The 19,776-nt window shown below is 39.0% G+C and overlaps 6 protein-coding genes across 14 annotated transcripts in view; 4 read left to right on the forward strand and 2 right to left on the reverse strand.

The window, feature by feature from the left end:
* Positions 1-13,392, reverse strand: part of LOC145440651 (uncharacterized) — a 68,524-nt gene extending 55,132 nt beyond the window's left edge. The window contains exon 1 of the mRNA XM_080318355.1: positions 13,379-13,392. The gene's annotated coding sequence lies outside the window, so the exon portion shown is untranslated. The remainder of the gene's footprint in view (positions 1-13,378) is intronic.
* LOC145440652 (kelch-like protein 8) overlaps positions 1-19,776 on the forward strand; it is a 328,197-nt gene that overhangs the window by 59,138 nt on the left and 249,283 nt on the right. The window lies entirely within an intron of this gene.
* Positions 1,928-5,195, forward strand: LOC145440691 (transcription initiation factor TFIID subunit 7-like). Its single transcript, XM_080318421.1, has one exon. It carries the CDS (start codon positions 2,005-2,007, stop codon positions 2,929-2,931), a length of 927 nt encoding a protein of 308 aa, XP_080174547.1. The 5' UTR covers positions 1,928-2,004; the 3' UTR covers positions 2,932-5,195.
* Positions 5,151-5,851, forward strand: LOC145440704 (uncharacterized). Its single transcript, XM_080318437.1, has one exon. It carries the CDS (start codon positions 5,151-5,153, stop codon positions 5,610-5,612), a length of 462 nt encoding a protein of 153 aa, XP_080174563.1. The 3' UTR covers positions 5,613-5,851.
* Positions 5,991-10,614, forward strand: LOC145440670 (3-oxoacyl-[acyl-carrier-protein] synthase, mitochondrial-like). 2 transcript variants are annotated; one of them, XM_080318392.1, is made up of 2 exons: positions 5,991-8,247; positions 8,797-10,614. In XM_080318392.1, exon 2 carries the CDS (start codon positions 8,813-8,815, stop codon positions 10,085-10,087), a length of 1,275 nt encoding a protein of 424 aa, XP_080174518.1. In that variant the 5' UTR covers positions 5,991-8,247; positions 8,797-8,812; the 3' UTR covers positions 10,088-10,614. The 2 variants fall into 2 exon arrangements, with proteins under 2 accessions (XP_080174518.1, XP_080174517.1); XM_080318391.1 differs by having other exon boundaries at positions 5,991-8,182.
* LOC145440624 (uncharacterized) overlaps positions 11,004-19,776 on the reverse strand; it is a 54,029-nt gene continuing 45,256 nt past the window's right edge. For 7 of the 8 annotated variants that reach the window (XM_080318303.1, XM_080318308.1, XM_080318307.1 and 4 more), the window contains 7 exons: positions 19,085-19,309; positions 18,917-18,988; positions 17,740-17,872; positions 15,559-15,716; positions 13,769-13,879; positions 12,060-12,290; positions 11,004-11,280 (listed from right to left, as the gene is read on the reverse strand). In XM_080318303.1, coding sequence (XP_080174429.1) covers positions 11,228-11,280; positions 12,060-12,290; positions 13,769-13,879; positions 15,559-15,716; positions 17,740-17,872; positions 18,917-18,988; positions 19,085-19,309 — 983 coding nt within the window. In that variant the 3' untranslated portion in view covers positions 11,004-11,227. The remainder of the gene's footprint in view (positions 11,281-12,059; positions 12,291-13,768; positions 13,880-15,558; positions 15,717-17,739; positions 17,873-18,916; positions 18,989-19,084; positions 19,310-19,776) is intronic. The other variant, XM_080318304.1, reaches the window with a different exon arrangement.

The raw sequence follows: 19,776 nt of genomic DNA on the forward strand, positions 1-19,776 counted from the left end.
TCTAGGGGGTGAAAATAACGAAGGGGGCGATAGGGGGGCGAAAACGGACGGAGGGGGCGAAAACAACGAAGGGGGCGATGGCGCGTTAAAACGGCTTTATTGGAGTCGGGACCGTAACTACCGCACCCGAAACCGAAAGAAGCCCAAAATTATTTCGTGAATTAACATGAATGATAGAGTAATTTTTTAGAAATTCATGCGACTTTTTCAAAAAATTTTCCGCGCTGCGTGCGATTTAATATTTTCATGTGTCTTGATGTTGGCGGCCCCGCCACCCAACAAAATTTATGGAAATGGGAGACTTCGGCGTCGGTCAGTACTGCGCCACGACGCACCAAGACATATGAAGTTAGAGGCAATGTAACATGCGACTCCGTGAAGTGTGCCAGAACGATCAGCAGCGAGAAGACCTTGGCCGAAAAGGAATGCCCTTGTGCTGACCGAAAACTTCGATATATATACATACATACATATTTGTTTAATTGTCCATAGGCGCCTCAATGGCTGGCGTCGAATGTTCCTGCCCTGGCGACCTTAACCCTACAGGACAAATGCCATCCCGCAAGGAAAAAATTATTTGCCAGTAAAGAAATACCAATATGAAATCATGTGCGTCTTTTAGTTTGGTACGTTTTGACGATTTCCATATCTTCTGACATAGCAGATATAGGAGGTCACGAAATAGCATCATATAAAGAAGTCAATATAACAACGATTCCGCCCGAAGATGTTTAATTATTATTCTCAGCTGGTATCAAAATGATTCTTTTCTTGGAGCGGGTCATTCGAAGACCATATACGTTCAAATATAGTGCAGCTTACACGCTATAACGTGACTAGAGAGTGTCGAGTAAGGCAGCGACACACATGCTGTATCGAGGTGTTTTTTAAGCTTTTAGAGATATTTCAAAACCGATCGAGAAATTTTCAGTCGCCTGGCTTGTCTACTTCTGTTGGCGATAATTGTCGCCCAACTGCTCAAAAATATAGGACTGTCCACCAAAGTAGTCTAATATGAAGTGCCATTATGTTGGCAATGACATAACTATGTTAAATTGTTCATAATATGTTGATTCCTACTATTTTCGCAACACTCTCAACGGCAATGGAGTCACAGTGCTGTTGAATGAATAATCGTGAAGCTCAAACAACGCAGAATCTGAACGGCCATATACTGATAACTGGGTTAATACATTTAGTGCCTGGAATTGTCGGAATTGTCGGCAATGGCGGCATTGTCGGCAATGTCGGCATTGGCGACATTGGTGACATAGCCGACATTGGTGACATTGGTGACATTGGTGACATTGGCGACATTGGCGACATTGGCGACATTGACAAAATAGATAGACGTCGACATTGGCGACATTGGTGACATTGGTGACATTGGCGACATTGGCGACATGTACAAATCAACGACACCCGTCATAAGATCATAAGATCACTAACCTAGGCTAAGTAAGTAGGTTATCAATCTATAGGTCTATACTATGACTTGACCCTGGTCGGTCACAACTCATAACTGTTCCGCGTCCGCTTTCCGCTTTTTCCGACGTTTCTGCTTTTTAGCGTTTAGGGATACCTATATTCAACCTGGTTTGCTCTTTTGCGAGTTGTGGGCTTTAACTTGGGCAATATTTTGCTATTTAATCCATGATAACGCCTGCATAGTTTCATCAGCGTCTTACGGGTGTTACAAATCGATGTAGGAGAGACATAAATTCCCTGTTTATACTCGGTCTTGCTATAGCTTATTGCACTCCGTCATCACAGCGCCAGTAAAAAATACAGCTGATCTGATCAATGCCACATAATACTGATTTTGATGCCTGATCGGCTTATACCTTTTACGGTAAATGTGAGGTGAGATTATGGTTTTAAAATTGCAATTAAACGAACAAATGCTAAAACACTACTCCACTTCTTAGCTTTTGGCACTGTTGAATATCTCTGAACAAAACTATCTAGTTTACTACCGTAGTTAATAGCTGTTAGGACTCGGCAATGGATTCCAAATCAACCAACCAGTCGTTTGAATTGGAAAGCCTTTTCTTACTGAGACTACCTCAGGACGCCGCCAACAAGTTGAACGATATTTTGCTGGCCGGAAATCTACGCGATCGTTTCACCCTAAATTTACACGACGATCTCCGGCACGGAGCAGTTAAACTCGATGGAGATTGCTATTCGGGGAAAGTCTGGGATCTACCTTGCGTTATAGAGTGCCAAAAAACAGTGGACATGAAGACGTTCTACAAGACCAACGATTTGTCGCATATGCTGGTATGCACTCCGGACCCAGATTTGAAAGAACATGAAACTAATATGCAGCAAAATTCAAAGCATCATTACCCCAGAGAAAGGAAGTTTTTGTGGCCGCACGGGATTACACCTCCGCTGAAAAACGTACGCAAGAGACGTTTTCGTAAAACCGCCCGTAAAAAATACATAGATTCGCCTGATATTGAGAAAGAAGTGAAACGGCTTCTGAAAGCCGACATCGAAGCTGTCAGTGTCAAGCATGAAGTCATAGAGGAAGTCAGAAAAGATGACAAGTCAAAATTGGAATCAAATTCAACGGAACTTGATAAAATATTCCAAGATCTCAGCAGTTCTGATAGTGAACGGGACGAAGATATCAATGTGGAAGACGTGGACAACAGTATCGATACAATTGACATCCCAACCGGCATTCCAGTGGTTACAAACGATGCAGAACGTTCCAGATTGCTTGTGAAATTAGAGAACTTATCAAACGAATTGATGGAGTTGAAAAAACGTAAAGACCGGAAACAACAGCTTTTAAAAGGTCATATCAGCAACGAGAAGTTGAAGAACGAATTTCACGGCGAATTGGAACTTATTATGTCGAGGATCGATGATACTAAAACTGATATTGGTCTTGTGAAAGCGAAACTAGGGATGCGCTAGATTTGATTTGATGATAGCTGTGCTAATGAATATTCAATGTATTCATATCGAGACTGTCCGTGCGACTTGTTCATATCATGGTAACGCTCTACTCCAGTGGTTCTCAACCTTTTTTACCTTGGGAACCGTTAAAACTTCAAAACAATGTTATGGACCAGACAATCTTCACAAAGCCAACACTACAAAAAATAATAAGACAATTTTGGTCTTATTGTCTTTAAGTGACTTTTTATGAAAAAATGTCCTAAAGACCAATCGGTCTTGAAGACTAATCGGTCTTAACAAGAATTTTTCGTCTCAAAATTAAGACCGAAATTGCTTGAAAATAAGACTTTTTTTTTATAAAAAGTCACTTCAAGAGTTTTTGGTCTCAAAATTAAGACCGAAATTGCTTGAAAATAAGACCGTTGTCGCTTAAAATCAAGAGACAAATTACATAAAAATACTCTGAGTGCTTTGGGGGTATTCACATGTCAGTGTTAGGCTCTGCATGAAGGGAAGCCCATCATACCTGGATTTGCAATTCATTAGATACCTATTACATAACATTATCATTGTACATTCCACTTACCACTTCGTATACAATCCTCAAAACAATATATAGTTGAATTAGAGTATATAATAGTATTTGTGGTGGGTGGGACACGCCACCACCATTGTGTCAGTGAAAAGTGACAAGGTACAGTACCAAATGCATTCTGCATTTGACTTATTTGAAGTGTGACATGTGACCAGCAAGAAATGGACAAACATGGCACCACCAAATACGTTTTGGCTCTCTGCTCTCGAGCCACCGCTAGATTGTATTTGCAATGACCTTTGATGGATCAAAATTTGTCAAAGAAAGCTAATTACGTCTTGTGCTCCTGGCTCATGACAGTTTACCATTCTGATTTATAAGACCACGGACCATGATGTTTCTTGATTAGCACAATTTGTCTTAAAAACAAGACCGGAAAAACTGATACATCAAAAACTGTCCCAATAAGCACAATGTGTCTTTTAAGAAGTGTTTATTGATCTCAGTTTTAAGACCGAATAATCTTGATAATTCAATGTGGTCTTAAGTTTGATCAGTCCTAATTTTAAGACCGAATAATCTTGACAGTTGAATATGGTCTTATAAAGCTGAATCAGTCTTAATTTTAAGACCGAATAATCTTGACAATTCAATATGGTCTTGAAAAGTTTGATCAGTCCTAATTTTAAGACAGAATAATCTTGACAATTCAATATGGTCTTATAAAGCTGAATCAGTCTTAATTTTAAGACCGAATAATCTCTACAATTTAAAATGGTCTTGAAAAGCTGAATCAGTCTCAATTTTAAGACTTCATTTCATCAGTAAGAATACATTTACTGAAAATGAGAGCAAATCTTCTCAATGTCTTAAATTTGAGACCAAAATTACAAATTATTTTTTGTAGTGAAGTTAACCCTTAGTTATTATTTATACGAGGTTTTTTGACGTTTCTTGAAGATGAAGCCCGCAAAGTTCTACAACTAGCTTGATTCATTTTGGAATTCATAAATGGAATTCCAATATATTTGTCGGACCGGCAGAAAACTTGCTAAGGACTGGCGGTTGAGAACCACTGCCTTTCTCGATGGGCATTCTGTTTCTATTTAAGAGCTAACATGAATGCAATTCCTATAGCAGTTGTCGGCAACCTGTGGGCCGCAAAATGTTTGGGTAGGCCTCTTGGTGCTCATGTTTGCATACATTTGCAAGTTCAGAATTCCAGCGGAATCATAGTGATAAAAAATTGGAATAATTCAAGTTGATCTCTTTCAATTGGAACATGTAATTACTACCTTACTGTGCAAAATGGGCATCATTTAGTGATCTATGTGGCGTGAGAGAGAGAGAATTTTTATTCATCATCGCAGAATAACAAAAAAGGCAACAAAATAGCATGAACTTCTGACACACGGACACATGCTAAAATGGTTACTGGCAATTTCAAAGCAAATGAAATGTGTATGAATACAATATACAATTCATAGAATAAGAGCACTAAGTCTACGATTGCAAGATGAAGCTGTAGCGAAGTTCTGTTGATCTGGCTGCAGTAACTTTTTGATGCTGAACATTTGTGTTATTTTGAAGTCTTGTAGGCGGAACAAGTTTCATTAAAAAACTGGTATGCGGAGCGAAAAAGGTTGCCGACAACTGTCCTGTATGATGTCTCTATGCTGTTCGTCTCATACCTGTTTTCATGACACAACATTCTTCTCTAATATTCACCCGGTTTGTTTACAGATATATTACTAAGGGCGGTATGCCTCCTAAATTCAGTCGAACTCCCAGATCCGACGGCAGGGATGCAGAGAGAGTGGGATTACTGGATGAAGATTCCGACGAAGACTTCTTTCTAAAAGGTCCTCCGAGCGGATCTGACAAAGTGCGTCAGGTACAGAAGCAAGTCGGGGAAGTCGTGGGTGTCATGAAGGACAATATCGAAAAAGTGGTGGACCGCGGAGAAAAATTGGAAATCTTGCAAGACAAATCCGATAATCTGGCTGAGACGTCGACCGATTTTAACATGCGCGCCAGGAGGCTGCAGAAAAAAATGTGGTGGAAAAACATGAAGATGAAATTGTGTCTCGGATTCTTTATATTCCTTGTTATTTTAATCATCGTGCTTTCGCTGACGTTGGGAGGAAAAGACGAAGACTAACAGCAGATATCTGCACGATTTCGGGGCGCTTATTTGATATTAGCTCCATAAAAAAGCAATTCTCCCAGTGACACCAATAAATAATTTATGGTTTCATGTCGCTAGCCCCCCCCCCCCAATATGACTGTTCAAAAATAACTTCTTGTCAAGTTCTACTGGCCACTTCATAAAATTGTTAGGTTGCCCTAAAAACGCTGGTTGCCAATTTTTGGTCATTTTCAACTAAAGCATTGCTGTGCTGAAAAATTTTTTGGAATTGTATTTAATAAAACCAGATATAAAATTTTACTGGCTACCGCGGGAGATTGTTAATCTGTCTTAAAAAAACAATGCACAACAAATTTGTCTCAATTCCGACAAGGAGAAGGAAATTTTTTTGGATTTGAAAAAATAGCATTTATGGTGGCAGATTCTTTCATTATTTATTATTGACCTACCTATGCTATGAGTTGAAATCTTAAATTTTGAATATCAATAACTTTGCTTCTACGGGTTGGAATTGAGCCAAATTTGTTGTGCATCATTTTTCCTGATTACCCAACAATTTTGTGGAGTAGCTTGTGAAATTAAAAAAAATAAGTCATTTTTGAACAGCCCCAGCCCCCAACCCTTACTCCTGTACCTATGCTGTTCATGGTGAACATTATTTATTGGTGTCAGGTGGTAGGCTGGTTTGTAATTTTGCCCAAAGTGCAATGGATTCCGGACTCTCTATCTAGGGTCTTATAGTTCTGTTTTTCAAGTAGATGAATGGTTGATTTACCGTTATGCTCTCGGCCCTGTACGAAAACCAATTTTATTTTTATTTATATAGATCTTCTATGCTATGTTTGATGCGACAACTTCCCATCTGGGTGTGTGAGAAGGTTGTATGTAGTCGTAGATGATACCAATGGCTTGACACGCTCCTGTATGCTAAAAAGAGATATTTTCTCTACGACCACATTGGTTGCCATTATGAGCTGTCTCGTATCGAGTTATGATAGATTTGATGGTCTGTACCGTGCCATTCTGATATCAATGATACCCGCGTTCAATTATGCTCCTTTGTATGTTTTTGTGGCAATATATGGTCCCTAACTGCTTTATATTGTGACGTGTTTTATTATTGGTGTTTCCTGCACATCAACTCGTGTTGAATATTCTTGTCAATCCTACATCAAAATTCAGGTGATTCAAACTTGACTTAACTTGAAATTATGTCGATTGACAAACTATTGATAATGACCATCTTCATATTATACTGGTTGGATACTTATGAAGAAAGCACAGCAGTTTGTCAACGCAACTTGGTGGGATATTAACGAACACAAATTGACTCTGATGAAATGGGCTTCTATAGGTTGTAATTGAGCCAAAATAGGCATGCAGCAGCAGCATGCATTGATGCATCCTAACAATTTTGTCGAGTAGCCTGTAGAATTCAAAAAAAATTGGACTGTCTAGCTAAGATCTGAGTAGCCTACTACTCGTGGAAATAATCTTGGTAAATGCTACCTACTTCAGTAATGACTAAAATTAATAATTTCTACTCACAAGAAGGATGTAGCATCTAGTTCTAGTTGAAAAGTGAGTAGTTCTGGTTGCGCATTTGATAGAAAAAAATCAGTTGCTAGCCAACTAAAAACATGTGTCATCGTGATACCGGTATTCTGTTGTATGATGTTCTGGCAGCCATTGCTAGCTCAAAATCCTCACTGCCAACAGTGACGTTGCCAAAGGGTGGGTTGTGCGGTCGCAACCACTTCCATTTCAAATTTGCGTTGATGGATATTCATGTAAGAGCAGGTCTGATTCTGATGCAATAATAATTAATGAGTAACTTCGCAATTGAATCTAGTTAAGTTGCGGATGTCAAAGGTTGTTAGTTGTAATTGCGAGTTTTGAAATGTATGCAGTTCGGGTTCTACTAGTGCATTTTGAAAATCCAGTTGTGACTAATTTTCTAGATGCGACTGCCAAGGCTATATTATGGGTTTCAAGGGAAAAAGTACTAATTGAAACAATAGCTCTCATTGACATAATGAATTGGTCACAAAATTGAATTCGGTACACACAAAAGTGGACTGTAACTGCATTATAAAATCGACTTTGCTTCAAGTACTGGAGCACGTTTTCCTGATACCTTGTTTGGATTACCATATTCCGTGCGGTGTGGTCATCATATATTTGTAATCATAGTCTGTAGCTATAGTGTGAAAGTGATTTATATGTATGAAATACATCCTTTTCTTCAATGCTATCTTCTATGCTCCAGCTTGATATCATTATGTTACCATAAAAATACCTTGCTGTCACAAAATATGTTATGATGGTGGTCTTAGTTGAAATTGTGGTTATGGCAACCTATTTTGCCCCCTCGTAGCTGTAAGTGCTCTATGATTCATATTTATCTATTTGGTATCAAGTTATGTTATCAAGTGTGTTTTAATGTGTGTGTCACTCTTATAGAGATAGATCACAGTTTTGCTAACTTCAATATAGATTCTTGATGGACTACTGTGCTGGTGACTCTTATATATAATAATGAAGAGGACATATGAAGACATCTGCAACGATTTTCGGTCAAAGTTCGTTGTTCACAGTTGAAGCCGGCCGTAACTTGTCATTTTAAATACAGCTCTTATCTTGCCATGTAAATTGATGCGTAGGCTACCTCGGATATGTTCAGTGAGGTTGTAAAATTTTTTTTTTCATTTTACTGGTTGGTTGATAAAATTGACAAAAACGCTGCACATCTGATTTGACTCCCTTCCAACCCAAATTTAGATTTGTTTTTAAAAAAGTTTACAAATTTTGGTGATTTTCTCCATGAAATTGTTAATTTGTTTGAAAAAACATGCATACCGTACTATAACAAATTTTGCTCGATTCCAACCCGGAGGAAGAAGATATTCAGGAAGAAAATTTAGGTTTTGAATAATATAGTAGGCTTATTTCCGGTGCGAAATTCCATCATTTACCGATTTCACTTCAATATATTCACTTTTGCGTGTTGAAATTGAGCCAAATTAGCAATTTCATGAAGTAGCAAGTGAATTTTTCAATTTTTTTTCCTATTGTTTCATGTAAATGCAGTTTTTTTTGTCAAGTCAAATTTGAGGTGCAGCGTTTTTTTTTAGGCAACTTTACAATTTTATCAACTGGTCCGTAAAATTTCACCGAAAAAAATATTTTTGAACAGTCCTAACTCCTCAGTGATGCGTCCGGCAAAGAGCTTTTGCACATCCGCCAAGGGTTTACGAAACGTAGTCGTCACTGGCATAGGATTGGTCTGTCCTTTAGGATTCAAAACAGAGCAAGTCTGGACCAGCTTGGTCGAGGGATATTGTGGCGTGTCCGCAGTAAAAGGTCACGGATTTACAAAGATACCTTCGAAAGTAGCTGCGTACGTACCTAAAGATCAAATCAATGAAGAGTATTTTAACCGTACCAAACCTCTAGTAACGTCATATATTTTGGCGGCTGCCGATGAGGCGTTGAGTGATGCAGATTGGAAACCACACACAGAGGAAGACCAATGTAGAACTGGAGTTTCTATAGGCACAGGGATGGTTGATTTAAGTTTTATCTGCCAAAACGGGGTTGGACTGGACAGTAAAGGACCTAGAGCTGTTTCCCCACATTTTGTTCCCAAAATATTACTCAATATGCCGGCCGGTGAGGTCTCAATTCGTCACAAACTAAAAGGGCCAAATCATTCCGTATCTACAGCGTGTGCTACTGGGGCTCATGCAATTGGTGATGCGATGAGAATGATCACGCACGGTGACTGTGATGTTATAGTAGCTGGTGGTGGGGACGCATGCATATCGCCTTTAGCTTTTGCTGGATTCACGCAAATTCGCGCTCTCAGCAAAAAGTTTAATGACCAACCACACAAAGCATCACGTCCGTTCGATATCGATAGAGATGGATTTGTAATGGGTGAAGGTGCAGCTATTTTGGTTTTAGAGGAAGAAACACACGCATTAAGACGTAATGCAAAGGTTTACGCACGCATCGCCGGATATGGACTTTCTGGCGATGCATCAAACATAGTAGCTCCTCCACTTAACGGCGATGGGCCTAAAAGAGCCATGATTGCCGCGATATCTGATTCAGGTTACACAGCGTCCGATATACAATACATTAACGCCCACGCCACATCAACTCCTCAAGGAGACAGGGCAGAAGCAAATGCAATATCGGAAGCTATTCCACATCGTGTGGCTGTTTCTTCCACAAAGGGTGCAGTCGGACATTTACTGGGAGGCGCTGGAGCCATAGAGGCCGCGTTCACTGTCTTATCTTGTTTTCATGGTGTGATACCTCCCACGTTGAATTTAGAAGAACCTGATCCACAGATTCCGTTGGATTCTGTTGCTTTATCAGCCGACTCTACTAGGTGGTCCGCTATTGGAACTAGAGTAGGTTTGAGTAATTCGTTTGGTTTTGGGGGTACCAATGCATCGTTGGTGTTTTCTAGCGTATGAAATGCATTTAGTAGATCCTTACGGTCGCATAAGAGGTACATGTTTCAACTTTTCACGTCACTCATACCGTTGTGACGTTGGGTTCTGAGTTATATGCGACTGGAAGAATTCTAGCCTAATCTATGGATGAGCAATGGCTCTCGCACTTACAACTACTTATTGAAGTAGTTTTGGGCCGCTTCTAAAAGGAAGACTTCTACTTGACTAGCTTTTCGACTATCTTGTCTTGACCACCATTTTGCAATCTGTACATTGAACGAATGCTCTGCTACAATCTGTCATATTGCACTGGTTGTGGTAAAGAAATATCATGTGTATTGTTGAAAAGCAAGAATTTGTAGCATCAATAACCTGTGGTCCATGGCAGGTGTTCAGTGAAGGCTCAGAATTATAGTGGCCAAGATCACTGATCAAATATTTTGAAAGTCAGATCAATCCCTTTAATCGAAATATGTGTGTTACTGCATTACTGGATTCTCTTTAGTGACATTTTAATGTATAAGCTGCAATCAATTTTCAATGGTTAACATTTGTGTTTTTTGAAGACAGGAATGCGAAAAATAGATGCAGCACTACAAACTGTCTTACTACTCCGGCAGATGAAAAAAGATCAGTATCTATTTAGTAATAATTTCATCATTTCATAACACCATAGGAAGGTGTCCGAAAGACTGGGCGTAGTCTTTGAATTCAGACACCCACCTTGCCTAGGCGATGTGAATGAGAGGCGACACTTGATTCGCCTTCTGTATTGACTCGACCGTTTGCTCACTGACTTGGACTCGGTGGATAAGATTTGGGCCAAAATTGTGACTTAGTTACAACCCTGGATAGCAGAACCCATAAAGATAGCTGACAAGTTCAACTTCTCGACTTCAATGATGATATTATTTCCCAGAAGAATTGTATATGGTAATCGAGGAAGAATACTTTATTTCAAGGATGGATGAAGATCGGCAGAAGTACGACTTGCAAATATGTTCAACAAATTCCACAAATACATTCAATTGCATCATCGTTACTCCAAAAAGCAACAAGTTCTTCCACTGCATTATTTCAACTATCATCCGCAATATTCAGATTTTAATCAAATTTTTCTTATAAACCTCGTCCATCTTCATTTTCAGATATCAGGTGATGTTATTCCTCTCCTTCATTGATCACAAGTCCAGTCGAGTTGTCGGCCAAAATTTCTATGAATAATTTGGTGGTTGTTGATAACAATTTCCAAGAATTCACGAGCTTCACAATCACACAATCTTTTGGCTTTTCATATCGCACAAACAGAACTAGAACTACTCACTTTTCGAGGCTCACAACTCGAATCAACCACTGAATAATTCGCAATGAATAAACCAACACACGTCTTGATTCAATTCCGAAGCAACTCGCACATTTTTATTTCATCGGAATCGGATCGGCTTTCCACATAGACATCACAGCAGTACAGAGCCATTTAAAACTAGGACAACTAAAGTGGGTATCACCACAGTTTCAAATCTTCTGCATAGATGAGCTAATTTCGAACACAGTAAACTTTATTCAAGGAAAATTGCATTCCGGGGTCAAAAGTTACGTCATTGTGAAAATTGACAATGTTCAGACTTGTCGGGAAAAAATGGCAAATTTCTCCCGAGTTTGTACTTGGTTGACTAAAATAAGATCATCTTTCAACCTAAACCGAAATACCTAATTTCTATAAGATTAAATTACTGAGGAATCAGAATTTGGGATACATCTGGGATAAGAATGTGAAAAGCGAAGGGTTTTGACACAACAGAACAGAATAAATTTTTGTTAAATATGTACATGTACAACTAGTCACTTTTGTGTAGCGTTTTTTAAGCGACCTAACAATGTAATCAGTTAATTCCCGGAATTCGGAAAAAAAAGTTATTTTTGGACAACCCAATTCTACTTGGGTGTTCACAACTAAATGATTTCAGATATTTTACAATTCGTAAATACTTACTTTCACATCTGACATTTTCAAACGACGGTCGCCAAGCGCTCTCAATCTTGGTTGTCTTTGTACAAGTAGAGTTGAAAGACGTCGAGAATTCAGGACCGGCTAATTTATGACCTTCCATACAATCGTAAGTGACAGTTGAGCCGCGGAGAAGTACGGAACCTGACCTCTTGTATCGGATTTTTCCGCGATTTGTGAACAGAAACGATGGTGGCGGTGGGTCGCATTTGATGTCTGGAAATGATGTTCATGTTCTTGTCATGGTAGGACAGCGGTTCTCAACTCACTAATCTAGAGAACACTTGCGGTAATCTGCAAGACTCCGGAACCCAAAATTTTAGCAAAGTCATTAAACAAAAATCTGCTACAATACTCATCTAATACATTACTATGAATTACTGGCGCACACAATGAACTGTTTGTTCATTAGGGATCTTCAAAAATAACTTTTTTTCCCCGGATTCCGCAGACCGATGCTTAACAATTTGTGCTCATTTCCAACCGGTAGAAGCGAAGTTATTGCAATTGAAAATTTTGGATTCGCAATAATAGCCCAGAATTATTAATGAAAAGCCCCAATAGCTTTGCTGCTACGGGTTGAAATTGTGTACAATTTGTTTTGCATCGACTTTGTAGACAACTCAACAATTTCATGGGGTTGATGGTAAAATTAAAAAATTTTTAAATGTTTATAATAAATTCGAAATATTCAAACTTCTGTGCGTTCACATCTACCAGTTGGAATCAAACCAAATTTGGTGTGCAGCGTTTCTTTAGGCAACCTAACAATTTAATCAGTAAATCCTCGGAATCCGGATAAAAAAGTTATTTTTGAAAAACCCCACTGTTCATCAGTAGAGTGATAAAGAAAAAAAACACATCAATATACGATTTTCACTCGAAATGAAAACATGATTCTTAATATTTAGTGGAAATCATTGACTCTGCAGTTTCCTTTCAGATACTAGTTGTGAAACGTGACGCTTCACCTTGAAAAGTGCTGTCGTATTGTTCAGCCGAAACGCAGCAGCATGACACCAATTGCCTAATTACAATGAGCTTATAAATATCGGGGAAAACATGTTATGAGAATTTTTTCTAATGATCCAATTCAATTCACTCATTACAACGCTAGATTTTCACAAAATCAGTTTCATTGAAGTCATCAAAACTCATATAGGTGAGAGATTTTGTAACAACGTACCAGCAATCTACCTTATAAGTTGAAAGCTCGCTATTGCAAATATATAAATGTATCTCATGACCACAGTGATGTATTTTGAAGAAAGGCTGTTGTTGTGGGGTCTCATTTTATATGTTACAATAATACAACCACTGTGTACTTGGGTCGAATTGTTCTTTTCTGATCATACTGTCAACAACGGAATCTCTCCTTCAGTGATGTTATTCTCTTTTGTTTTATTTCCTTACTCATTCTTCTGCTATTCGACTGATGGAAAAAAATTGATTATTATTATTCTTAATAGTGCCGATATGGTTTGGTGACTCCAGCCTTGAAGACTACTGTTGTATCGGGACTCCCGGTCCACAATGTGATATATATATATATAATATATTAAAATAAAAATATATAAAAAAAATAATATATATAAAAATTGATGTCATTATTGGACGTGTATATCTGTGAACATTGCCCATGCAACTTGACTCATTGTTCCCAGCCTTAGCCGTAAATCATCTTCTGAACTCACCAAATTGACAGTGCTTTCCAGTGAATCCGGAAGGACAAAGGCACACATACTTTTTGAAACGGTTGATACAAGCGCCATCGTTTAGACACGGGTCCGAGAGGCAGCGATCATCTGAAGAGATCGTGGCGTTACCACAGGAAAATGGGAGGTATATATAAAAGTATTTGCTCATGAAAATCCCATAGTTGAGTCTATTAATCGGTTAGCACCAGCAGGGTTTTCCGAAAAATTTTGCTTCACTTTTCAAAACTGTAAAACACGACCTTAATGGGTGCGAAACCCACAAGTAATATATCGTTGGATTCAGATTTATAATTTATAAGTAGCCTACCCGAGTGCTGTCATGTGGCTCCTCTGAAGTTTGAACTGCAACTCCGACATCAAAAAAGATAGGTGATAGGTGATTAGAGTGACATGTAAGGGGAAAGGTTTCACCAAGACATCAAAGCAACAAAAGAAAAATATCAGCGCAGATGAGATGAACATATTATGGCAGACTAGGTGTAGGCCCTAATAGGCCTCTTCTATAACCAAACCTGTGTCGGTCAGGTCATAAGCAAGATCGATATCTCAGTCTATTGTGCTTGAACCTACGACCCAAAACAAAGTCGAAGAAGCCATCTACAAACTGAAAACGCACATGACCGTCGGCTATGACCAAATCCCATCATGGTTTTTAAACATGATAAGCTCGCACATCGGGCAGTATACCATCCATTGTTTCAACCTCATGAAGCTATCTAAAAAAAGCCAGAGTAGACCAGGCACACAAAGCTGGGGATTAGGGCTGTTCAAAAAATCTTTTCCTTCAGATTTCACTGGGTCCTTGATAAAATTGTTAGGTTGGTTGAAAAAACGCTGCACACCAACTTTGGCTTCATTCCAACCAATAGAAGCGAGATTCGTGCAGTTGAAAGTTTTTAATTTATCATTAAAAAACAAAAAAAGTTCAAAATTTTTCTGCCTACCCTATAAAATTGTTAGGCTTTCAGTAGAGATGATACATACAAAATGTGGCTCAATTCCAACCACTAGAAGCGAAGTTATCTAACAATTTTATCAGGTAGCCAGTGAAATCTGAAGAAAAAGTTTTTTTTGAACAGCCCTACTGGGGATAGAACTAATTTCCCCAACCACCGTCCGATATCCGTTCTCCCATGCATCGGGGTTGCATTAGAGAATTGCTTCTCTCCCGCCTATCCTCATCCTTCGCCAAAATGTCTGTCATCTCCCCTCAACAATTTGGCTTCAGGAACAAACTGATTATATTGAATATACAAAAGGTGGTTGACATAGAACTGATTGAATGAATGAATGAATGCAGCGATATGTGAGTGTTAAGGTAGATACTCACATTGATTGCAATTTATTCATGTTCAAAGCCAGAGAAAATTGAAAATACCAAAGGTTACGATATATTTGGAATCAGTGCCCCTCAGAACCCCCTAAACCACTCTTACTTTGTCTGCCTGAAAATATGTGTTCACCAGTGTAATATATCCATATCGAAATCAACCCGAATATTTTCCTATGACACTCGTCAGGGGTAAACGTCAGCAACTAGTAGAGAATCGAATAGAACATCGTATATTTAATCATGAGATTGTTAACATACAAAGTTCTTTCCAATTCTCTACTAGTTGCTGACGATTAACCCCGAGTGTCATATGAAAATATTCGAGTTTACTTCAATTTCAATCGATCCTACTTTACTAGTATTCACTATGACTTGATGAAATGTGGAATGTGAATGTTGAATTGTAACTTCTCTTACACAATTCTATTCTCACCGCAATTGCTTCTCAATTTCACATATTTCAACAGCACCCCCTTCGTAGCTCGGAACCGATATCGGAGATTTTGTTCAAACGGAAAGTTCATAAACGAAGTGAGCCAAACATTTCGCTTTTCCTTCCGGTGAGATTTCCAGGCTTTGTCGTGCCCGACCCTGTATGAATTACAAAAATTATACTAAACTGATATCCAGATTCATTGCCGACCCTATCGTCAACAGTAAATTTGCGATACATCGAGGAAAATTTAACTTCTAATGACCGCCAACGTTCTAGTATATTTCACTGAATTTGTTGTAATCTCTTTTAGACATTTCATACATAATATACTCGGAGATACATATCCTGACAGAGGTTTCTGGATGAGAGAAAATAATTACAGAGCAGTGCCTATAGCAGTGGTTCTCAACCTGGGGGCGTGAAAGCAGCTGAAGGGGGGCGCGAAGAAACGCTCAACTGAAATTTTTTTTAGCGCTCTGCCCGATTTACCTCCAATTCACGCGTGTTTCTCTATATGGAGACCGAATTTCATATTTTTGAATTCTCTCATCAACAGTCATAACCTTCCATGACATCAAACAATCTGTTGGGGTTGCTAGCATCCCGGTTGGATTTTGTAATATGATGATGAAGGGGGCGGGGAATTTTTCACTCATAAAGGGGTGCGTGTCTAAAAAAAGGTTGAGAACCACTGGTCTATAGGGTTGTTGAAAAGTAACTTTTTTTTCAGATTGCAGGGATTCACTGAATAAATTGTTCGGCTGCCTAAAAACCGCTGCACACCAAAGTTGGATCGATTCCAACTAGTAGACGTATACGGACAGGTCTTTGCAAATTCTGACTTTATTATAAAATTTTTTTTATAATTCTTTAATTCTACTGTCAACCTCATGAAGTTGGTAAGTTGTCTAAAAGAATGATGCTTTACAATTTTTGCTCGCTTCCAACCTGTAGAAGCAAAATGATTGCAGTTGAAAATTTTCGAATCCCAGATTGAAAAAGTCAAACAACTGCACCTCTGCGGGTTGGAATTGTGTCAAATTTGGCTTGCATCGTGTTTGCAGAGAACTCAACAATTTATGGGGTTGACAGTAAAATTAATTTCTATTTTTTCGTAATAAGCTCCTGTGCGTTCACATCTACCAGCTGGAATCGAGGCAAATTTAGTGTGCAGCATTTTTAGGCAACCAACCCGTTTCCAACACGGAAAATGCAAAATACCTTGGGGTTTTACTGGACTCTGACATGTCCTGGATGAGTCATATTCAGTCCCTAGACACTAAATTATCACCGAAGGGCGGCCTGTTCTACAGCCTTAGACGCTTCATGCCAGTCTGGGTTCTTCTGATACTCTTTAAATCCTTAATCCAATCGAAGTTACAATATGGCTTCTTCTGTTGGGGGGCTGCCAGTAAAACTGCACTCGAGCCACTGCAAAAACTATAACATAACATACTCCGTATCATAGCTCGGGCCATAAAGGGGCCTGGTTGTCCATCCAACAAGACGCTGCTAAAGAGATTCGGTGTCCTAAACATAGATGATATGCGGAAACTAGAAAATCGCCACGTTTAGGTATCAGTTCCACTGCGGTCAAAGCCCCGAATATTTCAATGACTTCTTTATCTCGGAATCAAAAGCAGACAATTACAACACACGCGTATCCATGCAATCCAAATATCGTATGATCGACCGAAAAGATCATCGCTCTATCAGATATGCCGGACCTGACGTGTGGAACAGTGTCCACTGGCCATCCGATAGTCGATGAGCATGTGTCCACAGCATGCAAGTCAAAAAACAAGCAATATCTAATAAATAAATACCAGTACGCCCTCAAGTTTACAGGACCACGACCTGACCTATCGATCTCGCGTCCCCATTTTTGTCGCTTGCTTTTTCCATACCATCTTCTTTAAACTTTTCATTCAGTGTACATGCCTGCTCTTTACCTCGCCTAGGCCAAGGTGGGTGACTGATTCCAAACACTACTCCAAGTCGTTTCGACAGCTTCCTATCTTTTTCATTGCATCGCAATTTTGTGGTGTATTGAACTGATAAAAATTGCTAATAAAACGAACTGAACCTAACAATTTAATCAGTGAATCCCTGGAATCCGGAAAAAAGGTAATTTTGAACAACCCTACGATTGCTCGCTATACGATGTAGGCTACTCACATCTGTAGTAACAGCGAACTGGTGCGGTGACGAAAATAATATCTGAATACGACACAAACGTGTTCGGCCACGGCATAATCAATGTGTGGCGAAGCAAGCATAGCATTGTGTTTTGCTGCATATGCAAAGCTCTCTGTAAAATGATAAATTTCCATTTAATCATAACCAAGGAAGTAAGAAACAGAATTATTCATTAACATAAAACAATACTTCATCACCTTTTTCTGGTACAAATCGGATAAGGCAGAGATATCAACAGAAGTGTCGCGGCACCCTGAGTTGCTATTTCTAATGCTCAAGGGTGTTGCGATAATGAGTTATTGCAAGACTAATTCCAATTACTTTTGAACCATTCAAGTGCGGATGTTATGTATTGAAAATCCAGGGAAGTAGGGTATGATTCTAAAGGTTAGGCTACAATCGGTCTTAACTTTAATCCACGAGCACACTATATCTACAATGTCTAAGATGTCTCCTCCAAAATGTCTGACATTCGAATCAAATGCAGTGGACCTTCTGAGAACAAACAGGGAAGCCGCTTAACCGGCTGGCATCGGTGGGTTTTTCTAAAAAAAAAAATTGCATCACTTTTCAAAACTGTAAAACACGACCTTAATTTTATTCGAAACCAACAAGTAATACATCGTTGGACTCATAATGTCAACGGCCAACCAGAACCAACTACGCCACGAAGCGAGTTGAGGGCAGGTCGTCCGAGAGTGTATTCAAGAAGACGAGTCGCAAGAGTCAGGCTGCGGTTTATGGTGAAACGCTCTACAGTGTTTTGATAGTATCGGTCGAGATAGTTGAGCAAAACCGGTCACTCATGGCTTATTTGAAAGATGTTATGGTATACATTGTGGACTCTATCAGGAAGAAACAAAAACATCTACATTTTTAAAGGTTTTCTCGTCTTCTAGATTATATGCACGCTCGTTCGACCAGCTCTCGTCTCGCTCCGTGGCATAGTTGGTTAGGCGTTGACATTCTGAATCCAACGATATATTACTTGTTGGTTTTGCAGCCCAGTAAGGCTGTGTTTCACAGTTTAGAAAAGTGAAGCAAAATTTTTCGGAAAAACCGGCCGGTGCCAATCGGTATAAGACAATTTATATCGCAATTTAACAAAATGATCATTGGATGCATATAAAGGAATGAATGCAGTCGGAAAACTTACTTTGTTTATATAATTTCCATCCTTCGTTGACATAATTGCAAAAGTTGCGCTTGAATGTGCAATTCAGATCAGCTGAAAGAAAATGAATTGATTCCTGAATATAAAGTGTTGTACAGAAATGGCTTCAGAATAGATAGAATTTATCGTTATGAATTGGCTTTACACCACCTTGACATCCAGCATTCAGAAACGACGGCAGCCAAGCGCTCTCACTGTCGGATATTTTTCGACAAGTGGAGTTGAAAATAGAGACTTTTTGACCGGTGAATTTATAATGTTTGATACATTTGTACGTGACCGTTGAGCCACGGAGAAGCAATCCTGATTCATTGTTTCCAATCACTTTGTCTCGGGTGAACGGAAGGAATGGAGGGGGTGAGCTGCATTTGATATCTGGAAAATGAAAAATATGATGTTGAGTTGCTGAGGTCAAGGTACTTTTTCACTTTGATGTCGTGAAATTCTTAATCTGGATCCATTCTGTCTACGGCTCGAGATCATTTCTTACACTTCCTAATATCAGTTCAATTCACCAACATGGCTACGTAATAGGGCTGTTCAGAAATTGTTTTCTTCACGGATTTCGAAGATTCCATGATTAAATTGATAGCTTGCCTAAAAAAAACGCTCCACACCAAATTTGGCTCGGTAGAAACTGGTAGATGTGAGCGCACAGGAATTTGATAGTTGTTTTTTTATAATAAAAAATGGCTTGTTCAAATTTTACTGATAACCGCATGAAATTATTAAGCTGTCTACAAAAACGGTGCAAAACAAATTTGATGTAATTCCGACACTGTAGAAGCAAAGTTATTTGAGTTTTTCATCAATAATTCTGAGATTACCCACCATTCAGGTTA

Source organism: Botryllus schlosseri, chromosome 6, assembly GCF_051294905.1.
Source record: "Botryllus schlosseri isolate E-star chromosome 6, Bs_hap1, whole genome shotgun sequence".
In the NCBI taxonomy this organism is placed as follows: Eukaryota; Metazoa; Chordata; class Ascidiacea; order Stolidobranchia; family Styelidae; genus Botryllus; species Botryllus schlosseri.

Excerpts from the sequence above, each read along its gene's own strand:
- LOC145440691 (XM_080318421.1), top strand. The coding sequence starts at position 2,005 with ATGGATTCCAAATCAACCAACCAGTCGTTTGAATTGGAAAGCCTTTTC.
- LOC145440704 (XM_080318437.1), top strand. The coding sequence starts at position 5,151 with ATGACACAACATTCTTCTCTAATATTCACCCGGTTTGTTTACAGATAT.
- LOC145440670 (XM_080318391.1), top strand. The coding sequence starts at position 8,139 with ATGAAGAGGACATATGAAGACATCTGCAACGATTTTCGGTCAAA. Across the intron at positions 8,183-8,796 it reads TGCAACGATTTTCGGTCAAA|TCCTAACTCCTCAGTGATGC; the intron begins GTTCGTTGTTCA and ends ATTTTTGAACAG.